The sequence below is a fragment of the Phaenicophaeus curvirostris genome, chromosome 8 (assembly GCF_032191515.1).
Source record: "Phaenicophaeus curvirostris isolate KB17595 chromosome 8, BPBGC_Pcur_1.0, whole genome shotgun sequence".
NCBI lineage: Eukaryota > Metazoa > Chordata > Aves > Cuculiformes > Cuculidae > Phaenicophaeus > Phaenicophaeus curvirostris.
Genome location: NC_091399.1, coordinates 26597790 through 26617824, shown reverse-complemented (window position 1 = coordinate 26617824; position 20035 = coordinate 26597790). Strand labels below are relative to the sequence as shown.

The 20035-nt window shown below is 38.0% G+C and overlaps 1 protein-coding gene across 1 annotated transcript in view; it reads left to right on the top strand.

The window, feature by feature from the left end:
* Positions 1–19736, top strand: part of ST6GALNAC3 (ST6 N-acetylgalactosaminide alpha-2,6-sialyltransferase 3) — a 219707-nt gene extending 199971 nt beyond the window's left edge. Inside the window, exons 4-5 of the mRNA XM_069862896.1 lie at positions 11921–12028; positions 13594–19736. Of these exons, the coding sequence (XP_069718997.1) occupies positions 11921–12028; positions 13594–13780 (295 nt within the window). The 3' untranslated portion in view covers positions 13781–19736. The remainder of the gene's footprint in view (positions 1–11920; positions 12029–13593) is intronic.
* The last annotated feature ends 299 nt before the right edge of the window (positions 19737–20035 follow it).

Genomic DNA, 20035 nt, shown 5'->3' with positions numbered 1-20035 from the left:
CAGTTTGGAAAAAGAAATATTTTCAAAAACATTCTGGATAGGTTGGAAGATGCGCTTTCACACTATTTCCTTCCTCTGGTGCTAAATGAAGATGCTCATTTCTAAAACATCTAAAGCATAAGCAAGTTTGACTATGACTTTTAAATTTGGATTTAGGTAAGGAAGTCCAATTTATAAACACTTGGAGAGGTTTTGTTAATACCAAGTATATCTGAATATTCCTGTCTTTGTACCTTCTTAGGACTTCATATTGCCTAATATAATCTTCATCATGGCTTTAATTTTTCCTTAAAATGGATTGCTTTTATACCTGCTATTTACTGTCCTTGCCAGAGTCATTGAGCACAAGAAATACAGTATCTACAAGATGCAGAAGCTACTTTCTTTCTCGCACTTGTGTAATAGGTAATGGATGGTTTTAAGAAAGGATCTTCACTCTGTGCTTTACCTATTCATGTGTAGGATTTTGATTTCATTTGAAATGAAAGGCGTAAACCTCAGGTCTGAAAACTAATAGAATTTCTGCATTTACCTGCTGATCCATAGCCTTTAGGTTAGATTGTGTGTCAGCCAGCAGTCGGCTTGTTGAATGAAGCAATACTTTAAAACTAAAATGAAAAGATTTCTGTTATATGTAGCCTGACACCAGATATGAAGGCAGATTTCTGGTGGCTTATTATTGGAAATATTTTCCAGTGTGTTTGATAAGCGAGACTGAACAAGCCGCAGGAAGTGGACCTAATCAGATAATGCTGACTTGCAGACCAGGAAAATGAGAAGAAACGTATTTTGCCTAAGTGCTATGCCTTCTCTTGTCAAGACTGAAGACAGAATGGCTAGTGTAGTGGCAAAAGGCACTGTAGAGATCAGGGAGTAAACCTGCTGGTTTGTCAGTGTGGCTGTTGCATCTAAGCCTATTCACTTGTATATATTCATTGTGTGTTTTATGGGGAGTTTATATCTAAGTGCTTGAGTGAGTTAGAGCTCTGGAGCTGGGGCATATAAAAAAGGACTGGGAGAACATCAAACTGGATTAGCCATTCATTTTTCAGTAAGTCTAGGTATTTTCTTGGAACTTCAAAGGAATTTAAGATACAGACTTGTAAGGAAGGTCCCCACAAGGATCGAGCACTGTATTCTGCTCAGACTATCAGTCCATGAGGTTTAGGCTGAATATTAGGAAAAAATTTTTCACAGAAAGGGTCACTGGGCACTGGCAGAGGCTGCCCAGGGAGGTGGTTGAGTCACCTTCCCTGGAGGGGTTTAAGGGATGGGTGGATGAGGTGCTGAGGGGCATGGTTTAGTGATTGATGGGAATGGTTGGACTCAATGATCCGGTGGGTCTTTTTCCAACCTGGTGATTCTATGATTCTTCATGGAGATGCGTTTGAGCATGGAATATTCACAGGATGAGCAAATTATCAGTATGATTTGAGGAGCATTCATAAAGCTGCAGGATGGAGCACAAAGGAAGGTGTCTAGAAATGGTTAGCATAAGTTTCCAAGAAAGTGAGGCAAAAAGATTCTTTCATTGTTTCCATGCCTAGATATAAAATGGTAGTTACCATGGGTTGATATTTGACACAGAAAGATATATAACACAGCTTCATATTCTTTCATCTCTTCAGATTACACATAGATAATAGATTATATCAAAGGCAAACATAGTCAGTGCTACATTAATATTGCATGACAAACGTGCATATTTCTATTTGTTGGCCTAGACACTTTTTAAAATTATTATCAGAAGATTTTCTTAGTTCCGAGTTTTTTCAAGAACAACTTAGCTGTTGGCTTTGTACGTTAAACTTCTCTGTTCAGGAGAAAAGCAATTTAATTGCATAAAACCTACTCTGTACCAATTTTTCTAAACAATTACTGCAAGATTAAAGTTTAAATGGATTGATTGTCACGATAAGTATATTCATGTTCGTACATGTCTGGAGTAAACATGCCATCTGTGGGTTCCGCTTTATTTTTCTTACTGTATGTTTGAAATTGAAAGTAAGGTTTATTTTGTGAGGGAAAAAAAATCAATAAATCATTTCAGTTGTCCCAGACTTTGTATAACTAATTGTAATTAGTATAATGTCTTTGTTGGCAAGGGCTTATCAGGCAAACAGCGTGAAGAGGCAAAGAAAAAGCCTCATAAAGAACAATGTTTTGTAAGGCTAATTGTGACATTATTTCTGATATTGTGTGTGATTGAACACCTAATTTTTTCATCCGATCTTCCTTCCAGCAATGTAGCTACAGGTGTTACCTGAGTAACACTAGAGTTACTGGAGTTCTCTGTGATCATAACTATACATCAGATTTTGGGCAGTTATGATTTTCAAAATTTGCTGCCAAAAAGATGTAGTCTTGAGGCATCTGCATTGTAACAAGGCAGCTGTGGTTTCTAGTTGCAATGAATTAGTTTGGTTTAATGTTTGTTATGCAAATCTTATAGACTGGAATTCAGTTGACTGTGATATCCTCAACTTTGACTCTTAGGGAGCAGCAACAGCCTTCCCTGACGGACACTGTCAGGTGTGTTGCCTTCCAAAGATCTACCTGCCTCCAGAGCTTCATTGGCAACGTATCCCAGTCTTAACTAGGTGATCCTGGGAATCACTGAAAAGATTATGTCACTAAGAGCAATACAATATGTGGAGGAGAAATCGGATCACTTATTTATAAAGCAAATGAGCACTGTCCAGTTTCAGGAACGTGTTCTAATAACTTTGGTTTACTGGAAATATCAAATCCCTGAAGCTAACTGAATTTTTCACCGTACTTGATAACTAGGCATTAGCTTACACTGACAGTGGGTTGGCTAGAAGATTAGTCTGATAATTCTCGAGTTTACTGCTCTCAAAAAGCTGGATTGTGAAAGACTTGGAAAATTAACTAATTTGCTACCTCAGTTAATAGCAGGGAAGCCATAAAAATCCTCTTTTAGAGCATTTCACTGCCATTCTAATAAGTATGGAGATTTTTTCTCCCAGCTTCCATTTGTACAATTACCCTCCTGCAGACTGCTCAACGAATATGTGAAGAAAACAGTCTGAAATTGTCCAGTGTTGAAGGAACTGTGCAGTGGGATAGAAGGGAATCTACTCTGATCCATAGTTCCAGGTGAAAGACAGGAGACATTTGGCTGGAATAGAGCAAGACCCTAATACTGATACTGAACAGCAATATCACACCTATGGGCATGTGTTTCATTAAACTGCATGTCAAAAAGAGAAAAGGAAAGAGAACTATTTTGTTCCTCTTTTAGTTTAAGGAAAAGTTAATGTGGAGAAAGATACAGTAGTAAAAGGGAAGGCAACATCTGTGTTAATTAGCAGTTCATCTTCAAAGCCTGACTGACGGGTTACATTATGGCCTCTTGCATTTGAATTAAAATTCAGACCCACGTAAGTTCTATTTTTACATCCCTTTTCCATATCAGAATAATTTATCTGGATTTAAGATTTCATTTTTTTGCTAAAAATATTGATCTTCCATAATCGAAAATGAACTTTTGGTTTGTGCAAATACACAGTGGAGAGAAGATCACAGAGGCTCTGGTTTCAATTTCAGAGAACGTAGTTTTATAACATGATGCAATATTGTAGGAAGTTTCTGTGGAACAGTACTAGAGATGTTGCATTTATTTTATTTCATTCTACCCACTAGATTTGGTGGAGAGGATTTTGCATGTTTGTTTAATTACTACTTAGATACACGCCTTAAATGTGAGGGAGGAAATCTCAGTATGCAACAGTTCCCCGTGAGAACTAGGGGTAAGTACATCCTCCAAAGGATCTGTTCCTCTTGATTATTAGACAGTTAAGCTCTTTGGGTCAAGGACTGTCACATGTGGGTGTATATTTTGAACAGTGAAGATTTCACAGTACTACTGTAATGTAAATAATGAGTGAGTAATTTAGCAACAAGTTAGGAATTAAGTTTAGAAGACCTGGAGATGCTTTTACGAACACCACAATTGAGGAAAGACAAGTTATTAGTCAAGGAATATGCACCAATGAAGGCCTTATCTTTGTTGTTTGGGTTCTCTTTTTTCAGTGAATATTTTCCTTTCAGAAATTAAACATTCCATTAATATTATGGCTGTCCCTCCATAAGCTTTTTCTGTATGAGCATCCATTCCAATGAACAGAAAAGTTCTCAGATAAATCTGAAATTTAGGGAGAAAAATATAACACTGCTTTCCCTTTCATGTTTGCATCAAAAAGGTAGTGATTGAATTAACACAATGACTGATTGTAGAAAATTTAAAAGGATATCAGCTGACATACGTCAGCGTGGTTTCTACCAGCTGGTCCAGTGCTCTCCCCACTCAAATGAGCAGAGATAGGTTACAGTCTCATGCCAGGTATTCTTTCATTTTCACCATAGCAATAAAAAACCCTACTTTTCTAAAAGCCCCTGCTCTCAGCCCAACATTACAAATACACAATGTGCACCTTTAGGGACTTAAGTCACATTTTTTTGCGTTACACATTAAAAAACCCTAACAGAAAATGTTTTTATGAAAAATTCAAACTTCCTTCAGCCAAAGTTAGATGAATTCCCTTCAATATCTTGTCTTAACAAGGTAAGAGGTAATCAAGAACTTTCTTCTGTATTCACCTACAATAGATTTTACTAAAATATGCAGCTAGATGTAGTAACTGCCCTTTAATACCAAAAGTAAAGGCTAGAAAATCCTGTTTAATTAATTCTCTTTGGGGATCCTGGATTAACTACAGCTCAGTTCAGTTTACATCCTCCCTGGAGAAAAATGTGCAAACCCAAGGCTGCAAGTATTGATTTAAAGGAAGATGCAGGAAAAAGTCATTGTTGTCTTTTTTTTTTTTTTTTTAATTCCACTTGGCACACTTTTGAGTGTGAATTTTGATTTTTGATTACAAAGAATGAAAATCTAAATCCTTCTCTACTCCCTTTCATGCATGGGGAGAACACTAGTTTTCTTTCATTCCAAACCTAACTGCATGATTCAAATGGTCAATCCTTCTGTGGATCCTCTTTGGATTTAAACATTAACAACATCCAAGTGTAAAGGGAGATGTGTGGAGACACACACTTATCTTTCTGCATAATACACCTCCAGTGGGTCAAAGTTATTGGTAATCACACATAAACTGCTTGACTTCATGTCCCAGGTGGCAACTGCAACCAGGGCTCTTACAAGAGGCATCTTTTCTAGTAACTTTAGTGCATGCAATAGCATGGGCTGTGCCTCAGATCACGGTTTGTACTTAAAAAGGGAAAGCAGAGAATTCTTGATTCAAGAGAAATCAAGAGACAATGTGTTTCTGGAAAAAGGAAGATTGGGGAAGAGAGTGGGGAAGAAAAAAAGCTTGGGATGCGTATTTACTGCTCTGAAAACAGTTTGCACCAAAAGCACAATTTGTATCTGAAGAATCAGTGAGAGCTGCAGAAGGAAAACTACAGCTCTTGTTCTCCACAGGGGATGCCATTCGACTTGAAAAGATTAGCACAGGTTTTCCTGCATGAGAATCACCTCAAAATAACACACATATATATGTATCAGCTGGAAGGCAAGATTTACAGTTATAATTCCTTAGTCTTGGATTTTTTTCTGTGTGCTTTGCAGTAAGCCGGACCTGTATGACTACTCTTCATAAACAGGAATTCTCCTTTTCTTCTCTGAGCTCAGCAGCACAGGCTTCTGAAGGAGCCTTCTCTGCCTGGATGAAATAACTTCCTTCCCTTGTTGCTTCAGTTCATGACTGAGCTGAGATGCATCAAAGTCAGGTCAAGGAATCAGAAATGAGGAAACTACAGAAGCCTGGGCAGCAGAAGTCCATTTCTTTAAGCAGCTTTTTTTTTTCTCCCTCCTTTGTTTCTGCTTTCCATGTATATATTGAATGGAGCAAAGACAGAGAGGAAAGCAAAAAATATATACACAATAGAAAGATTGGAACTATATGCACAAATTACATACCCAAGGAGATGCCATATGGGTCACAGTAACTGCAGTAACATATTTTTCCTTATTTCTAATATTGGTTTCACCTGTCTTGCCGAAAGTTGTAAGTCAAATAGTTGTATTTTTTTAATATTAGATGCAGTGAAATACAAAGCTGTAATTTCTTTGTTCTCTTTTTGTTCATTCAAAAGATCTATTAATAGTTAAATCTCTTCGTAAATCAGATTATAAGGGGTGATTCTCATGGGCTAGTTTGTAACCTAGGAGTAGCTTTTGCTGTGTGTTTGTAGCAAATTTGACTGACATAGAGTCTTGTCCTCTGTGTTCCATTGGTGCAGTATTAATATAGGCAGAAAACCTATGTTTCTGGAGATTAGATGGGCAATATGCCATCTGACTGCAGTTTATTCTCAGGATTCACAGTATAGATGATCTACGAAGAGTTTGGGCTGGCAGGAGAGCATCACTTCTCTACTCCCAGGTATTTCTTGCTGGACGCAGCCGTTGCCTAAATCTGGAATGTGGTCTGTGCTGTTCATCGTGCATTCCACTTGTTTAAGCTTTGCATGAAACCATACATGATGGATAGTAAAACATCTGTCCATCTATAAACGCTTCACTTTTCAGAATGACCTGAAGCACCATGTGGGTTTTTGAATGCGTGAGACAGTCTGCTCACTGCTAGAGGGGCATGGGTGCTTATTATTAGATGACCTGCATCATTATGGAGTGCAAAGCAAGCACATGCATGCGCACACACAAGTATAAAAGAATGAATAATTATGATAAACAGCTGCCTAACAGGTATCTTTATAATGCAGAAATAGTGACCATTTTTACCAAGTTAAATTAATTCTCTCAGCTTGCATCTTCATTGCTCCTCTGTTTTTTCTGTATATAAGAAATTATTAGTAACAAAGAACCAAGTCTCAGAGAAAACAAAAAAAAATCTAGGCTAGTGATCATGTTCATCAGAATTTAGAGCTTTACGCTTCTCCTATCCCAAATATACTTCATTTTTAATTCCTAAGAAAACAACTTTCTGGCATGAGACGTATATGTGCTCCTCAAAGGCTCGTGGCTAGGAAAATGAGCTTTGTTGTTCTCTTAGAGGTTGGGGCATTCTTCTGTCAGCTCATTCTAATCTGCCATTTACAAATATACTTTTGATATGAAGAGGAAGGCACAGACGAAAGCTGTGACTTAGGGAATGTGGGTGTTCAATTTGGCAATGAAAAGTTGTTCAGCTGCTGTATTCAGAGATGCTTCCTCAGGAAAAAAGAAAAGAGAAATCTCAGTCAACATAGGTACAATGGTAGCATTAATTTGGCTAGCACAGAATTAAGTAATGGATCACCAGATTGTGCTGGTAGATACATTTGCCATATTTTCAGTTGTATGGAAGGATACTGTTATCAGGAATGCATATTAATGAAGCCCCCACTGTGTGGATTACAAGTCTTATATTTTGTTTAGACCAATGCCCCTATTTATACTTATTCATTAACTGAGGGGCCTGACAAGCTGCTGTAAGTAAAAGCTGCTGATGATTTGGAAGTTTGGTAGGAGGGTCATCTGAGGATCAGAATCTATAAACAGAGTTTATGAAAATTGTCAACTAATTGGCCTGGAGAGTCTTGTCATTTCAGTCTGTCATCGTAGAATTTTATTTTACTGCAATATTTTGAAATGAAGCAAAAAAGGAAAAGAGTCTAGTTAATGCTTTTGGCAAGCTGTGTTACTCAATAGCTTCTTGAAATTCTGAATTTCTTTGTTTTTAATCTTAATTAATGCTATTAAATGAACTTCTGCACTTCTAAATTCTTTTCTGCAATCAGAATAACATGAAATTGCTTGTCTACATTTCATCTCCATCTTAACAAACTTTTTTTACACTTTGTTTTTTTTACCACTGAAGTCCCCACTGGAAATTACAGCCCATTGAACCGTAAAGCTCGAATTGATTGTGCACATAAAATATCCTGGAACAACTGAACAAAGAAAAGAACTTCCTGGAATTGTATGGTAAAATCAGAACTCAAGCAGCAAGAAAACTTTCACCCAATTTCAACTCACCTGCCCTTGATCATTAAGAAAATATTTGATGTTCCTCCATTTTAACCTGATGAGAGACAAAACTATTTTTTCTTTCATTCCGCCTACATCACAGCATGGTTATAGATGTCAAAGAAGATGAATTTCAGCTTTCAACATTTTTCCTAAAAGGTTTTTTTACCATTTTCTTATAAAATACGGGAGACAAGTCTCCTTTTTAAGGTGTTGTGAGAAACTACAGTCAGTTCTTTCTACTGCAATCTATGGAAAGCGTTACTTAAAATGCAAGTTCTATGTTTTGAGACTTGAAACCTCCAAATAACTATTAATCTTGGAGATTACTTTTATATCCTGGGATGTAATAACGACATTTTAATCATTTAAACCTTCACTAGTAGCAAGATAGGCAAGCATATGCTTTGTTTCAAGCATGTAGTTGACTCCATTGGTCTTTTCCTGTGTTTAATGTTAAGCATAAGCCTATATACTTTTCTGAAATGCTGGATGGTATTTAGCAGAATGAATTACATCCCAACAACTAACATTTCTATAAGAATCCAAATAATGTAGGAAGCATGCAAAATAAGCTTTTGTTTTCAAGATAAACAAAGAAACTTTTTGTGAGCATTGTCATTTTATTGCTGCATCCAGCTGTAAATCATACCTTGAAAGCAAAATCATATTCTTTTTAAATGCATTTTTTGAAAAATAGTGCATTATTTTCTCCTGAGCTGTTGAGACAATTTCCTGCCTAGGACTGGTGCCCCATTAATTTTAGAGTATAAGAAAAAGTCACTGTGAGCCATAGGGAACAGTTTTGGATTTGCTGCACACACATATCACAATAGATTTGCCTACAGTGGTTCTACAGATGAGGTTTAACAAACTCCTTTTTTACCTTTTTGGGGATTAATGTCCTTCTTCCCACAGATTTGTGCAGTCACATAGCCTTATAATACACATCAATGGAGAATTCTTTTATTTTCTGTGTGTAAAACTTGAAATTTGAATGCAATTACAGTAACAAGAGGAACTCTTTCTAATGAGTCTCAAAAAGCCCTGGCCAAAACACATGTAAAACTCTCCTGTAGTGAAAGAAATTGAGGGCACTGTGTTAGCATAATAGCAAGGGCAGAGACATTACTTTGTACTACAGTTTTATAGGATGATATTTTAAAAGGTATTCAGAGATTTACGACTTTTTTGGGACAGCTAAAATTGTTTTCACATTTCTAATATAGCTTTCATTAGAATTTTGAAAGTATGTTTACAGTTATCAGATTGAATTCTAAGGCGTTACCAAATCATCCAGAATCCCCACTGCTTAAGTATATTCCCTTGTATCCCTGTGTATCTTGAGAGGAAAAAATTGGAGGAATGCAAGTGCTGTGTTTTAAAATATATAATCTGTATTCTGTCATGTGCTTCATCTCCCAGGGAAGGTATATGGGAACTCTGCTGTTTCTATTTATCCTTCCGGTGTAGTATATAGACAAGATGGACTAAGGTCCAATGGTGTTAAAATAAGACATGAAATATTGATTAATTCTTTTTTTAAATTCCTTTTTCCTCCTGAGTACAGCAAATTTCAGAGGCCACTGTCAATACAGTACTCTCCAATAAACCTCCATTATTGGAAGGGTTCTGATTGTAGCTTTCTTACAAATGGTTATTATGATTCTAAATGGCTTTAAAAGCTCAAGGTTAGTGTTCATCTGCTGCAAGTACAGAAAGCAAGTTAGAAGCTATGCAGCTTTTTATGATGGTAGGATGTTACTCTGAAATAACATGAACCAGACTGGGAATTCTCCTTACTAGACAGTAGAAGAACATTCTGTTTGAAGCAACGAAGTTCCTAATGGGACAGATAAACAGATGTACAGTTTCACGGCTATAAAGGTGTCAAGAAGCACAGTTATAGTTGGTGTCCACCTCATGAAGCACAGGTATTTGTCACTTTGTCTTTTGATACCACTTGTCATTCTTCAGTGCTAAGTTAACCCGTTGTTTATGCTTACTAGAATAGTCCTTTACAAAAGTAGCTAAACAGATACTTGGGAGTTTCCCCAAGGAAAAGGATGTTTCAGGAAAGGTAGGGACAGAAGTTCACACCAGGTAACCCATGAAGGATGATAGATATGGGCATGGAAGAGAAGAGGTAGCCCAAACTACTTTCAGTGTTCCTGAGTACAACAAAACTCTCTGGGAGCTGAGATAATTGCTTTTTTCTAAAAAAAACCCGAAAAAAACCCCCCAAAAAACAAAAAAAAAGATATATTTAAACTGTAGTGTAGTGGGATTTCTTTAGGAATGTAAAGCTCTTGGAGCCTTTCTACTATCCATAATAAAAAGTGTTCATCAGAGAAGGAATTTGAATCTCTGTACTGTATGTATAGGTAAATGTCATTATAAAGGTTGTACAACTACTTTTACACCTACCATATTAATCAGTATTTAGTCAGACTTCAACAAGGAAAAGCAAGGAAGGAAGTAACAGAGAATCTGAGCCAAAAGCCAGTGACTGGCAGATATACCTGGGAGGCAGGAGACCATTGTACCTTCTGGCTCTGAACCAGGAAGAAGCAGCTGAGGTTGGTTCTTCTGTCTCGCAGGAAGGTTGGGGTTTATAGGCTGAATAAGTTGCTATATGATATTTGTTTTTCAATCTTTATTCCTACCCCAGGATGAAAACATTTTCAGAAGACGGTGTTGATGAGTAGAACTAATTTACACGTAAGCCTAGTTAGGAGTTCTTTTGCAGCAAAACTTAATTGTGTGCAAACATTAGGCTACTTTAACTTATGATGGAGAACAGATTGCTCCTGCTGGACCCAAAAGCTACAAGCTAAAAGATGTGGCATGAAGCTAAATGATCCCCTCCTCTCACTCACACCCAACTGTCTTTAACTGAACCAAAGTCTGGGATCTGTTGAGATGATTTTATGGCTTCTGTGATTTTTTTTTTTTTTGAATATTGGACAAGTTCTTTATAATTTTAGAGTAAATATTATTTCAGTCAAAATGAGAGCAAAGCATGCACAAAGCTGGACTTCGACCAGTTTCTAAGCAGCGAGGGCTAAGTGTGTTCTCGTTACTTATGAGGTCTGAAAGCAGAAAGTCTTGCCCAAGTTATACAGGTAACTGTTCACTTCCAGTCTCCCATTGGAACGCTTGTGTGAGTAGAGTGAACAGGATTTGATCTGCAATTAGTAGTGCGTACATTTGCCTGCAGATCCGATGTGAGCCAAATTCTTCACAGGTCATTTGTTCTCACTCATGCAGATAATATTTTGGACTGATTCAATGCAACTAGTTATGTGAGCAAAGGTTATGAGTCTTGGCACTATCCTCTTGTGGTTTACTGTCTGCTATATCATCATAAAGAATGATAACACAAATGTATGTAAAGAGATACACAAAGAATTTTGGTTTCCAAAGCCTTGTATTAGATTGTTTTCTACCCTAATGTCCTTACAAGTTTCATTACTATGTGAATTTTCGAGCTGAGGATAGCCCACCACAGATTAAGATTTTGCTTGTGGAAGAGGATGGTGCATACTCACATGCACACAGCACAAACTCTGGCAGTTGTTTGCTTTTTGGTGAACTTTATCTCATTTCACACACTCTACTAATTGCTATCTTTCGGACGTAAAAAATAAATTATTTTCTGTCTTGTGGGAGATGCATTGTTTGACTTCAGATATCTAACATGGTGTTTTTTCTGTGGACAATCGCTTGAGGCCGCAAGCTGGGAAGAATGAGAGCACATCTATAAATAATTCAAAATAATTGTATGGTTTTGACAGATTGTCAAGTGCTTAATGCTTTTTGTGCTGGGTAATAGATTATATTTCTTTGACAAAGTGTTGATAAGTTCTCATTGCAATTTGTTTTGTGTATGTTGTATTTTTACAGAGTCCAGTCAGGTTCATATCTCAGTACGGGTTGGTTTACCTTAATTTTGGCTATGGATGCCTGCTATGGAATACACGTCTATGGGATGATAAATGACACCTACTGCAAGTAAGATCACAGGAAATTATTTTCATGCATCTACAATTCTGATGTCTTGTCAAAATTTCACAATTGATTTTGATATCATAAATCCAAAAAATGGATCAGGCCATCATTTCCCAGTGTTTTGCATTGATGTGACACTATTGTCAGCATATTTAGTCCTGATATGGCATTTACTGTTGATAAAATAAAAACATTTACAAAACCTAACATCAGATATCATAAGGAACTATTTTAAATCAAAGATCTTTTGCAGTTTCTGAATTAGCCGGGAATGAAATATGCTCATATTCTTCGGACAAAATGTACTTACTTCTACTGGTAAAACAGATCCTTAGAGGAAATGCTAATATATTAGTTCTCTGAATACCAAATATACCTAGAAGTGAAAAAAAAAAAAAATTAGTCCACGACAGTTACCCGAAATTACATTTCACCACCACTGAGCAACCTACTGGAACATTCTAGGTTATATATAGCTTGTTTTGAGTAGTAGGGGGATTCTAATTAGATAATAAAACAAGTCCTGTGAGCTTTATCACAGTAAACTGACATAAATTTCAGCCAATTACTGTTAGTGACCTTACAGTGACAATGGATTAATCCTATTGTCAGAAGTATAACTTGAAACACAGTTTCTGAAAGTCCAAGTCAAATACTTCAATCTACAGTATGTGGTAGAAAAAATATTAAATGAAACTATTTCTCATTCTGAACAGCTGGAAATGTCACAGGCGATGTATGATACTAGTACAAATCTATTCTAGGCTGGTTCAAGCTTTGCACGTGTCCAGGCCAGTGGGTCCTCAGCTCCTAGAGTGCAGACCCTCACTCCACACCCCATATAGCTCCAGTGTGGGACTCATTCCTGGTAGACCCTAAAAAAGAAAGTTTGAGTCACAGCTGTTTAATTAGGGTATCTTAATGTTAAAAGCTGAGTTTTTAGAACTTGCAGATCTCACTGATTGAGTGAGTCATCCAGATGGAAAGAACATATGTTGTTCTTTGTTTATGAAAACACAGTAGGTGCCCTGAGATGAGGGGTGACAGGACTGAAGTTGTCCTCACAGAGTTCAGCCAAGCCCTGATGTAAAACCAGTAAAAAGCACGACAGCACTTCAGTCTGTTGGCACCAGGGAGGGACTGGCTTCCTTAAAGCTGCAATTCTGACTGAATTACCTGCTTATAATGTATATTAATCCTTTAACTGTCTTATTCAGCCAGTTCAAGAAATAGTTTCAAGAGCTGGGCCCATCCGAGGAGAGGACTTTGCTTAGGGATGGAGCCTCATGGACTGAGTTCTCCCCGGCTAAACAAATATACGGTACCCGTAAGAGCTAGCCCATCAACTTCTTCCTGACTGATAAGATCAGTGTAAGTTGAGAGATACACTTAGCTTCGTTTTCCATAGCAAAAATCATACAAATCACGCCATAATGAAAGCCCTTAGACAGTTTAGCAAAGGAGCTCGGGTGCTGACACACAGAAAGGATTTCAGATAATTTGGGTACAGTATTTATTTAGTATTTTTCTGGGAAATAATACTTAAGTTTATCTTTTTTTTTCCCTAGGTCGGAAGGCTTTCGTAAAGTTCCCTACCACTATTACGAGCCAGGAAGAGATGAGTGTGAGGAATACTTTCTGCATGAAAATGCTCCATATGGAGGCCATAGGTTTATCACGGAAAAGAAAGTGTTTGCTAAGTGGGCCAAGAAGCACACAATAATATTTACACACCCCAACTGGACAGTGTCTTGATACTGGTTTTCTTAACTCTCCCTTAACGGCATATTACAAAAATGTCTCAGTTTACAATAATTTTGCTTACATCTGGCTGGCCTTTCTCAAGCCTAGGTAACACTAAACTGAAAACTAGAAGACAAAGAGGGTGATGGTTCAGCTGCTAAGCAAAATTAATCATCTGTGGAAGACAGACGCATTGTTTGTTATTTCTTAGGGTTTTGCTCCACACAATGCACTTTATACTTTAACTGGATTTTACTTCAAGGCAGTAGCAGTTAAAGCAGATGAGATTTCCTGCACATACAGGTGCACACAGAGAACGTGGTGGTCCTTTAAAACTTGTCTGTTGTGTTAGTTAATTAAAAAATAGTATTTGTAGCTCATTTTCAGTACTGCAGCACTAGTTCCATTTGTGGTATCACTAGATTTTTTTTTGCAAAAGAAATATGAGACTCCAAGGTCTCTGCGTGAGTAAATTTTAATAAACACCTGAACACATTGATACATGTGAGAACTTGCACATATGGTACAATTAGAGATGAGTTAACACGGTTCTTGAACTGTGCACACCTCTCATACGAGAAGATATTATTTAGTCATGGCTCCTGACTAACTCATAACTTCTAAAATGCAGCTTCCTTCCACCCTGGTCAGGCTACACCATCTTGGATGATGTGGTTTGTACTTTTTGAGGCTGTTGTCCCACCAATTAGATCCAGCAGCATGGTAAGTAGCAAGGACTGTGTTTTGCAACCCATGTGGAAGCTTTGGCTGCTGTACCAAGCCTGCTGACCGTACCCAAGCTGGTTAGTGTAAAATTGTTTCACAATCATCTCCCTTTACTCCAGGTGTGCCTTTGAGTTGCTCCAACATCCAAATACCAGTATTTTGACAGTATTTCCCATGCAACCATCATAATTTATTTTAAGCCTCCAGTTTCTCCATCTTTAAAAACGGTGACAGTGCCTCTCTACTTCACGAGGGAGTTGTGAGGATTAATTTAAACACATAAAGCACTTTCCTGATGAAGAATGCTACAAAGCATTTATTCTTAACACGAAAACAATGGTACCTGTCATTTATTCTTGTCTGTTGGGTATTTGAAGAAAATGACAGCGAGTCTGGATCTGAAGGCAAATTACTCTGTGTATCTGCTGTCCTACTGAGGATAATTTGTAATACTGAGTTCTTTCAGCTTGCATTGCTTCAGATGGAGTTGAAAGAACCACCACCTCACAGTATTATCTGTACATCAAGAGGCAGTTCAAGAATTTTAAAACACACTCATCTCTAGTTGAAATACGTATTTCCAAGTTTACTCTCGGAAAGTTTTCAACTGCAGGAGACTCATTTGTAAAATGACCACAATTCAACTACACATGTGAGTTTTATTTAAACTGTATTTAAATCAATGCTTTAAGTCTAGAATGTGTTCTACGAATATTTTAACATCTGGAATGTCAGATTCAACACTGTAATAGCCAATACTGTGAACACTTGAGAGAATTATGTGTGGAACATGACACACAGGGTTTACTCACATTACTTAAACATTAACCAACAAGAAACTTTGTATGCTTTTGTAAATCATGAAAAGGAGAAAGTAAAAAGCTATTTTTACATGTAAGTATTTGTATACTGACTATTTCCTATTGTATATTTGTATATATAAATCTATATTTTATATGTTCATGGCATATATATTCTCTCAGCAGCAGCTGCAGCTCTTAGGATGGGAGGAAATCTCTTCACCAGTGTTCCTCCTCCTGATCTTTGGTTTCTTATTCCTGTTGGAAGGTAATGCCAGGTATCATCTCTCTTGCCCCTTCTGTTGACTACTGTAAATGCAGCCTTCTCATTTTATTTTTAATATAGCTCAGCTTTCACTGCTTACTTTAGTGCTCTAAGTGTTCATGCTGGTTGTCAGACAAAGGCTGGGGCCATATTTATGATCCTGGGTAAACATCTATATTCAAATACAGGCTGGCTCCCAGACTCCTTTTGTGACTTCATGTCTCACCTTCTTGTTTGGAAAAGGAGAACAATAATATTTTCCTACTCCTTGTTGCGACTGACTTTTTTGTAAGCTCTTGAGACAGATATTCTCATTTGCAATGCATTTGCATAATGCCTTGCAGAAGAGGTGTCCAAAGTGTCTGAAGGCTACAGGTGATGCTATAATATACAAATAATTTAAAGTGGCTGCTTCTTGTCCCTGGAGTTTAAAATCAATTGTAGGCTAAAATAGCATGGGATGAAATCAAGAGGGGGAAGGGTCATGGATGGATGAAGAGTTGTAGTCCCCAAAAGACACTGAGCTAGATTTATTGCCATATTCATATGCATCTTTTCACTTCAGATGGATGGCTGGATAGATGGAAAGCTCATAAAAAATTGTAAAGTGGGATTTGATGAATGCAGGACATATGGAACTGGGGAGAATGTTCCACACATAATGTAGAGGGCAGCCTGGGTAAACCTATAGCTCAGTTTTGGGAAGATGAGCTAAAAAGGAGAACATAAGTCAAATTTAACTTCTATTTAGAAGGTCTTTGGGTTAATAGAAAGTTTCTATGGAAGTGCTGCATGTGAAAGCGGAGCTGGGCTGGACAGACTTACATGAGAATTGTGTTCATGAAACACCATCTTTCTCCCCAGTGAGCACAGCATAAGGATTGTGCCTGAGTTGTGTTCACATGCCAGGGAGATTTTAAGCCTAACAAAATATTTAAGATAATGAAGACTTGCCAAATCATCATAAATCAGTTGTAAAATAGTGCTTCATACTGAAGCTCCTTGTAAAATGCTTGCATGCTGTATGAAACAATATCTCACACAGAGGCTAGCTAAGAAAAATACAGCCCTAAGAACAGCTAAATGTACAGCAAAATTGAGAACATCATTAGAGTACAGTTATCACAAGGCAACGTAAAAGTGTTGCTCTCTGCAGTAAGAGCAGATCCACTTTTAGAAACATTGCAGCAGACTTCATTCACACTAGAGTAAAAGAACATCAGCTCCCTTATTTAAATGAGCCTGTCTTTAGCATAAACTAAACACACATTTGCATGATTTTTATTATATGAGTAAGGAACTGTGACCACTGTGCTAAAGATGATTCTACAAAGAAATTATTTTGTCAGAATCTGTTAAAAATCTGCATTGTGGTACTGAAGAAAGAATCTCAGTACTTGGCTGTGTAGTAAGAGATCTTGATGATTCACCTTCTGAGAGCTGTTAAGACATCAGCTGAGAATCACCTATTAATACTTTAAAATAAAGCCTATTACAATTTACCTGAATGTAATCAGGTCCTAATTGCTTATTCATTCAAGCAGTCCTATTTTAATCAACTACTCATGTGTATAAAACAAGTAGGGAGGTTACCTGAGGTTTTCCAAATAGATCTCCACAACGCTGCTAATAGGGGAACACTCACAAATAATTTGGCAGTTTGGTAATTTTTTTGGACTGGGAGGCTCCATCTGCAGAGTCCTCGTATTGGTTACATCAGTAATTGGGAAAGGCTGAGGAAGAGTTCTGCTTAGGAGCAGGTGATGTTCCAGCTTGTGATAAATGCCCCTAAGGTGTTTTAGGAGAGCAGTACCCACTGATCCCTCCTATAAATACTTTACTGAAGCGTTCTGCTTCTTCAAATGCCTTTAGCTCCTGTGGAGAACTATCGTCCTACTCGCTCCAGCGGGAATTAGCAACCCTGGGAAAGCATACCCTTTGCAGGAAAAAGCAGAGGCAAATTCTGTGTTAAAGATTTCTATATAAATACCAGGGATGAAGAAGTCAGCCTGACACAGCTTAAATCCTCTGAAGCCTCACTGATTTAGGAGTCTCTGAGGACTCAATTCAAAACTTAAGGAAATCACTCCAGCAAGCTTGCGAATAGAGCACCTATCCCAGTAAAACTCTTGGGTACTAAGGTAAGCAGTGTTTTGTCTGAGAAGTGCACATACTGCATAGCACAGTTAATAAAGAGGAGCCCATCCAGCACTTGGAGGGTTCATGCAGACGGTCTTTGTTCACCTGCACCTGGGCTGGACAGCAGTAGGACCTCACACAAAGATAACTGGCAGCAGAGCACAGATACTCAAACAGATGACGTGTCCAGATAACTAAGAATTAAATTACTCATGAATTATAACTGGATGGTGCCCTTAGTAAGTAGAAACTCAGGAGCGCTTTACGTATTGATGCTTTGTTGATGGGTTTTTTTTTTCTGCATGGGTCTCAGAAGCAGCATATGTCTTTAGTTGTGCTTGAGCAAGTATGGGGCTCATTTATGGTGAACTTTAGGGTACCACAAGAGTGAAGGTCTGTGTTAGTGCCACAGGATCACACAGGAGCTGTCTCTGGGTGTTGTGATGTTCTGTGTATGACAGTCATGTATTTACTAAGAAGACCTGTTTTCCCTGACTAAGCATAGCTCTTTTTGAGGAGAAAGTGTTTCATATTCAGCAGATGTGTCTCATTCTGTTCTTTCCTTCCTGAGAAGATGCAGAGGAATGACTTAACCATGGGGGAGTGAAGAATGTTATGGTAAATAGCCAACCAGCAGATTCTTAGATATTTTTCTGGCTATTGCTGTTTGGTATAGCTAATGACACAGAGAAAATCAAGCTTTTTGTAAAGCAGCTGTTGCATAGTATACAGAATTTTCAAGCAGCTGTTCTGGATAGGAGTGCCCCAGGTAAATTCTCCAGAAAGGGGTGTAAGGAGAGAGTTTCTCCTCGTTGAAAGACAGTGAGTGCTTCAGTGCAAGCCGTCATAACCTATGTGGTATAGACTCCCCCTCTCCAGCTGTAGATCTGGGTATTTCCCAGCCCTGCTGGATGAAGCGTGTTCTCCAGCTGACTTAAGCAGCCTGTGAGCTGCACAAAGTTTTCCCTGTCCCCCGTTTCTGTGGGGCAGGGAAGTGGTGAGGCTAACGTGGGGTGAGGAGTGACGGGTGTCAGAGCAGGGATGCTCCTTCAAGTCAGCAGCATGATCTTGCTCAGGGCACAGTCTCACCTCAGGTGCTGAACTCAGTTTCTTTGAATGTGGCAGGAAAGATAGCGTTGGGTTTTGTTTTTTTTTTTTCTTGTGATTAACTCACAAAGAGTCACCATTTTATGGATGTCTTAGACAGCTGATTTCACATCTTTTTTGCACTGCTTGTTGCTGTTTCTGGGAATTCCTCAAGATATGCCACTGTCAGGATCGGCTACTGCTGTTCTGATTTACTGGCCATAAAGAGACTGTAAACTTGAACTAATGCATGTTCGTACCATGTATTATGCATGATAGCATGTTACACATTTTATTCTCGCACTATAATAAATAATGTAAGTTGTCTGTAAACTTAGTATAAGCAGCAAAAGTGGTGCTTTTTCTTTTTTTTTCATATGATATGCTGCCCAGAGCTCTTTGCTGGAGCTCCGTAAGTGCCATTAGCAGCTGGCAGCAAAGAAATTGTTGAAACTAGTCAGGAAATGGATGGTTGGACTTGATGATCCGGTGGGTCTCTTCCAACCTGGTTATTCTGTGATTCTGTGAAATTCTTACTACATTTGACATTTTTCACTGGAATATCAGAAGTAGTTAAACTTGCTTTTGTGAACCTGCTCTAGTGCTCACAGTCACAATTCTGTGTCCTGTTATAAGGAAATCTTGCATCTGAGTGTAACATCAGGAGTGGCTTTATTGACATGGATAGTGTAGAGATGTTGGCAAGGCGATGAGCATGAATTTCTGACGTTTATGAGAGTATCTTTATAACAGGAATTGCATATGTAGCAGATTGACTAAGATGCTTGTAGTTTTTTCATATTGTTGCTGCTGAAAATAGTATTTCTGAGGATGGCTGGAGGGAAAAATAATTGTTTGCTCACTGACCTTTGGCTGTTTTTCTATCCCCTCCTCAAACGCAGATACATGCACACACATCTGCAAAGAGTGTCTATAGGGAAAGACAAATAGTGGCAAGTAAGAATAAATAAGACTAATTACTTGGTAAATATAGGTTATAGCACTTGATGATTCATGTTTATTCTGTATATTTCCAAAGCCTATGTCTGCATTAGGGAGGACTTAGCTCAGCTGGATCAGATCTGTAAGCTGAAACTGTTGGTGCTAAGGATCTGATCTCCACACTGTGCTCAGTCTCTAGTTTGGTCCCATGGGCTGAATGCCACCAGGGATCAGAGCACACCTTTCAGTTTATCCAGAAGGAATCTAGTTCACATCCTCAGGACCGCTCCATCATGCAAACCAGAGCTT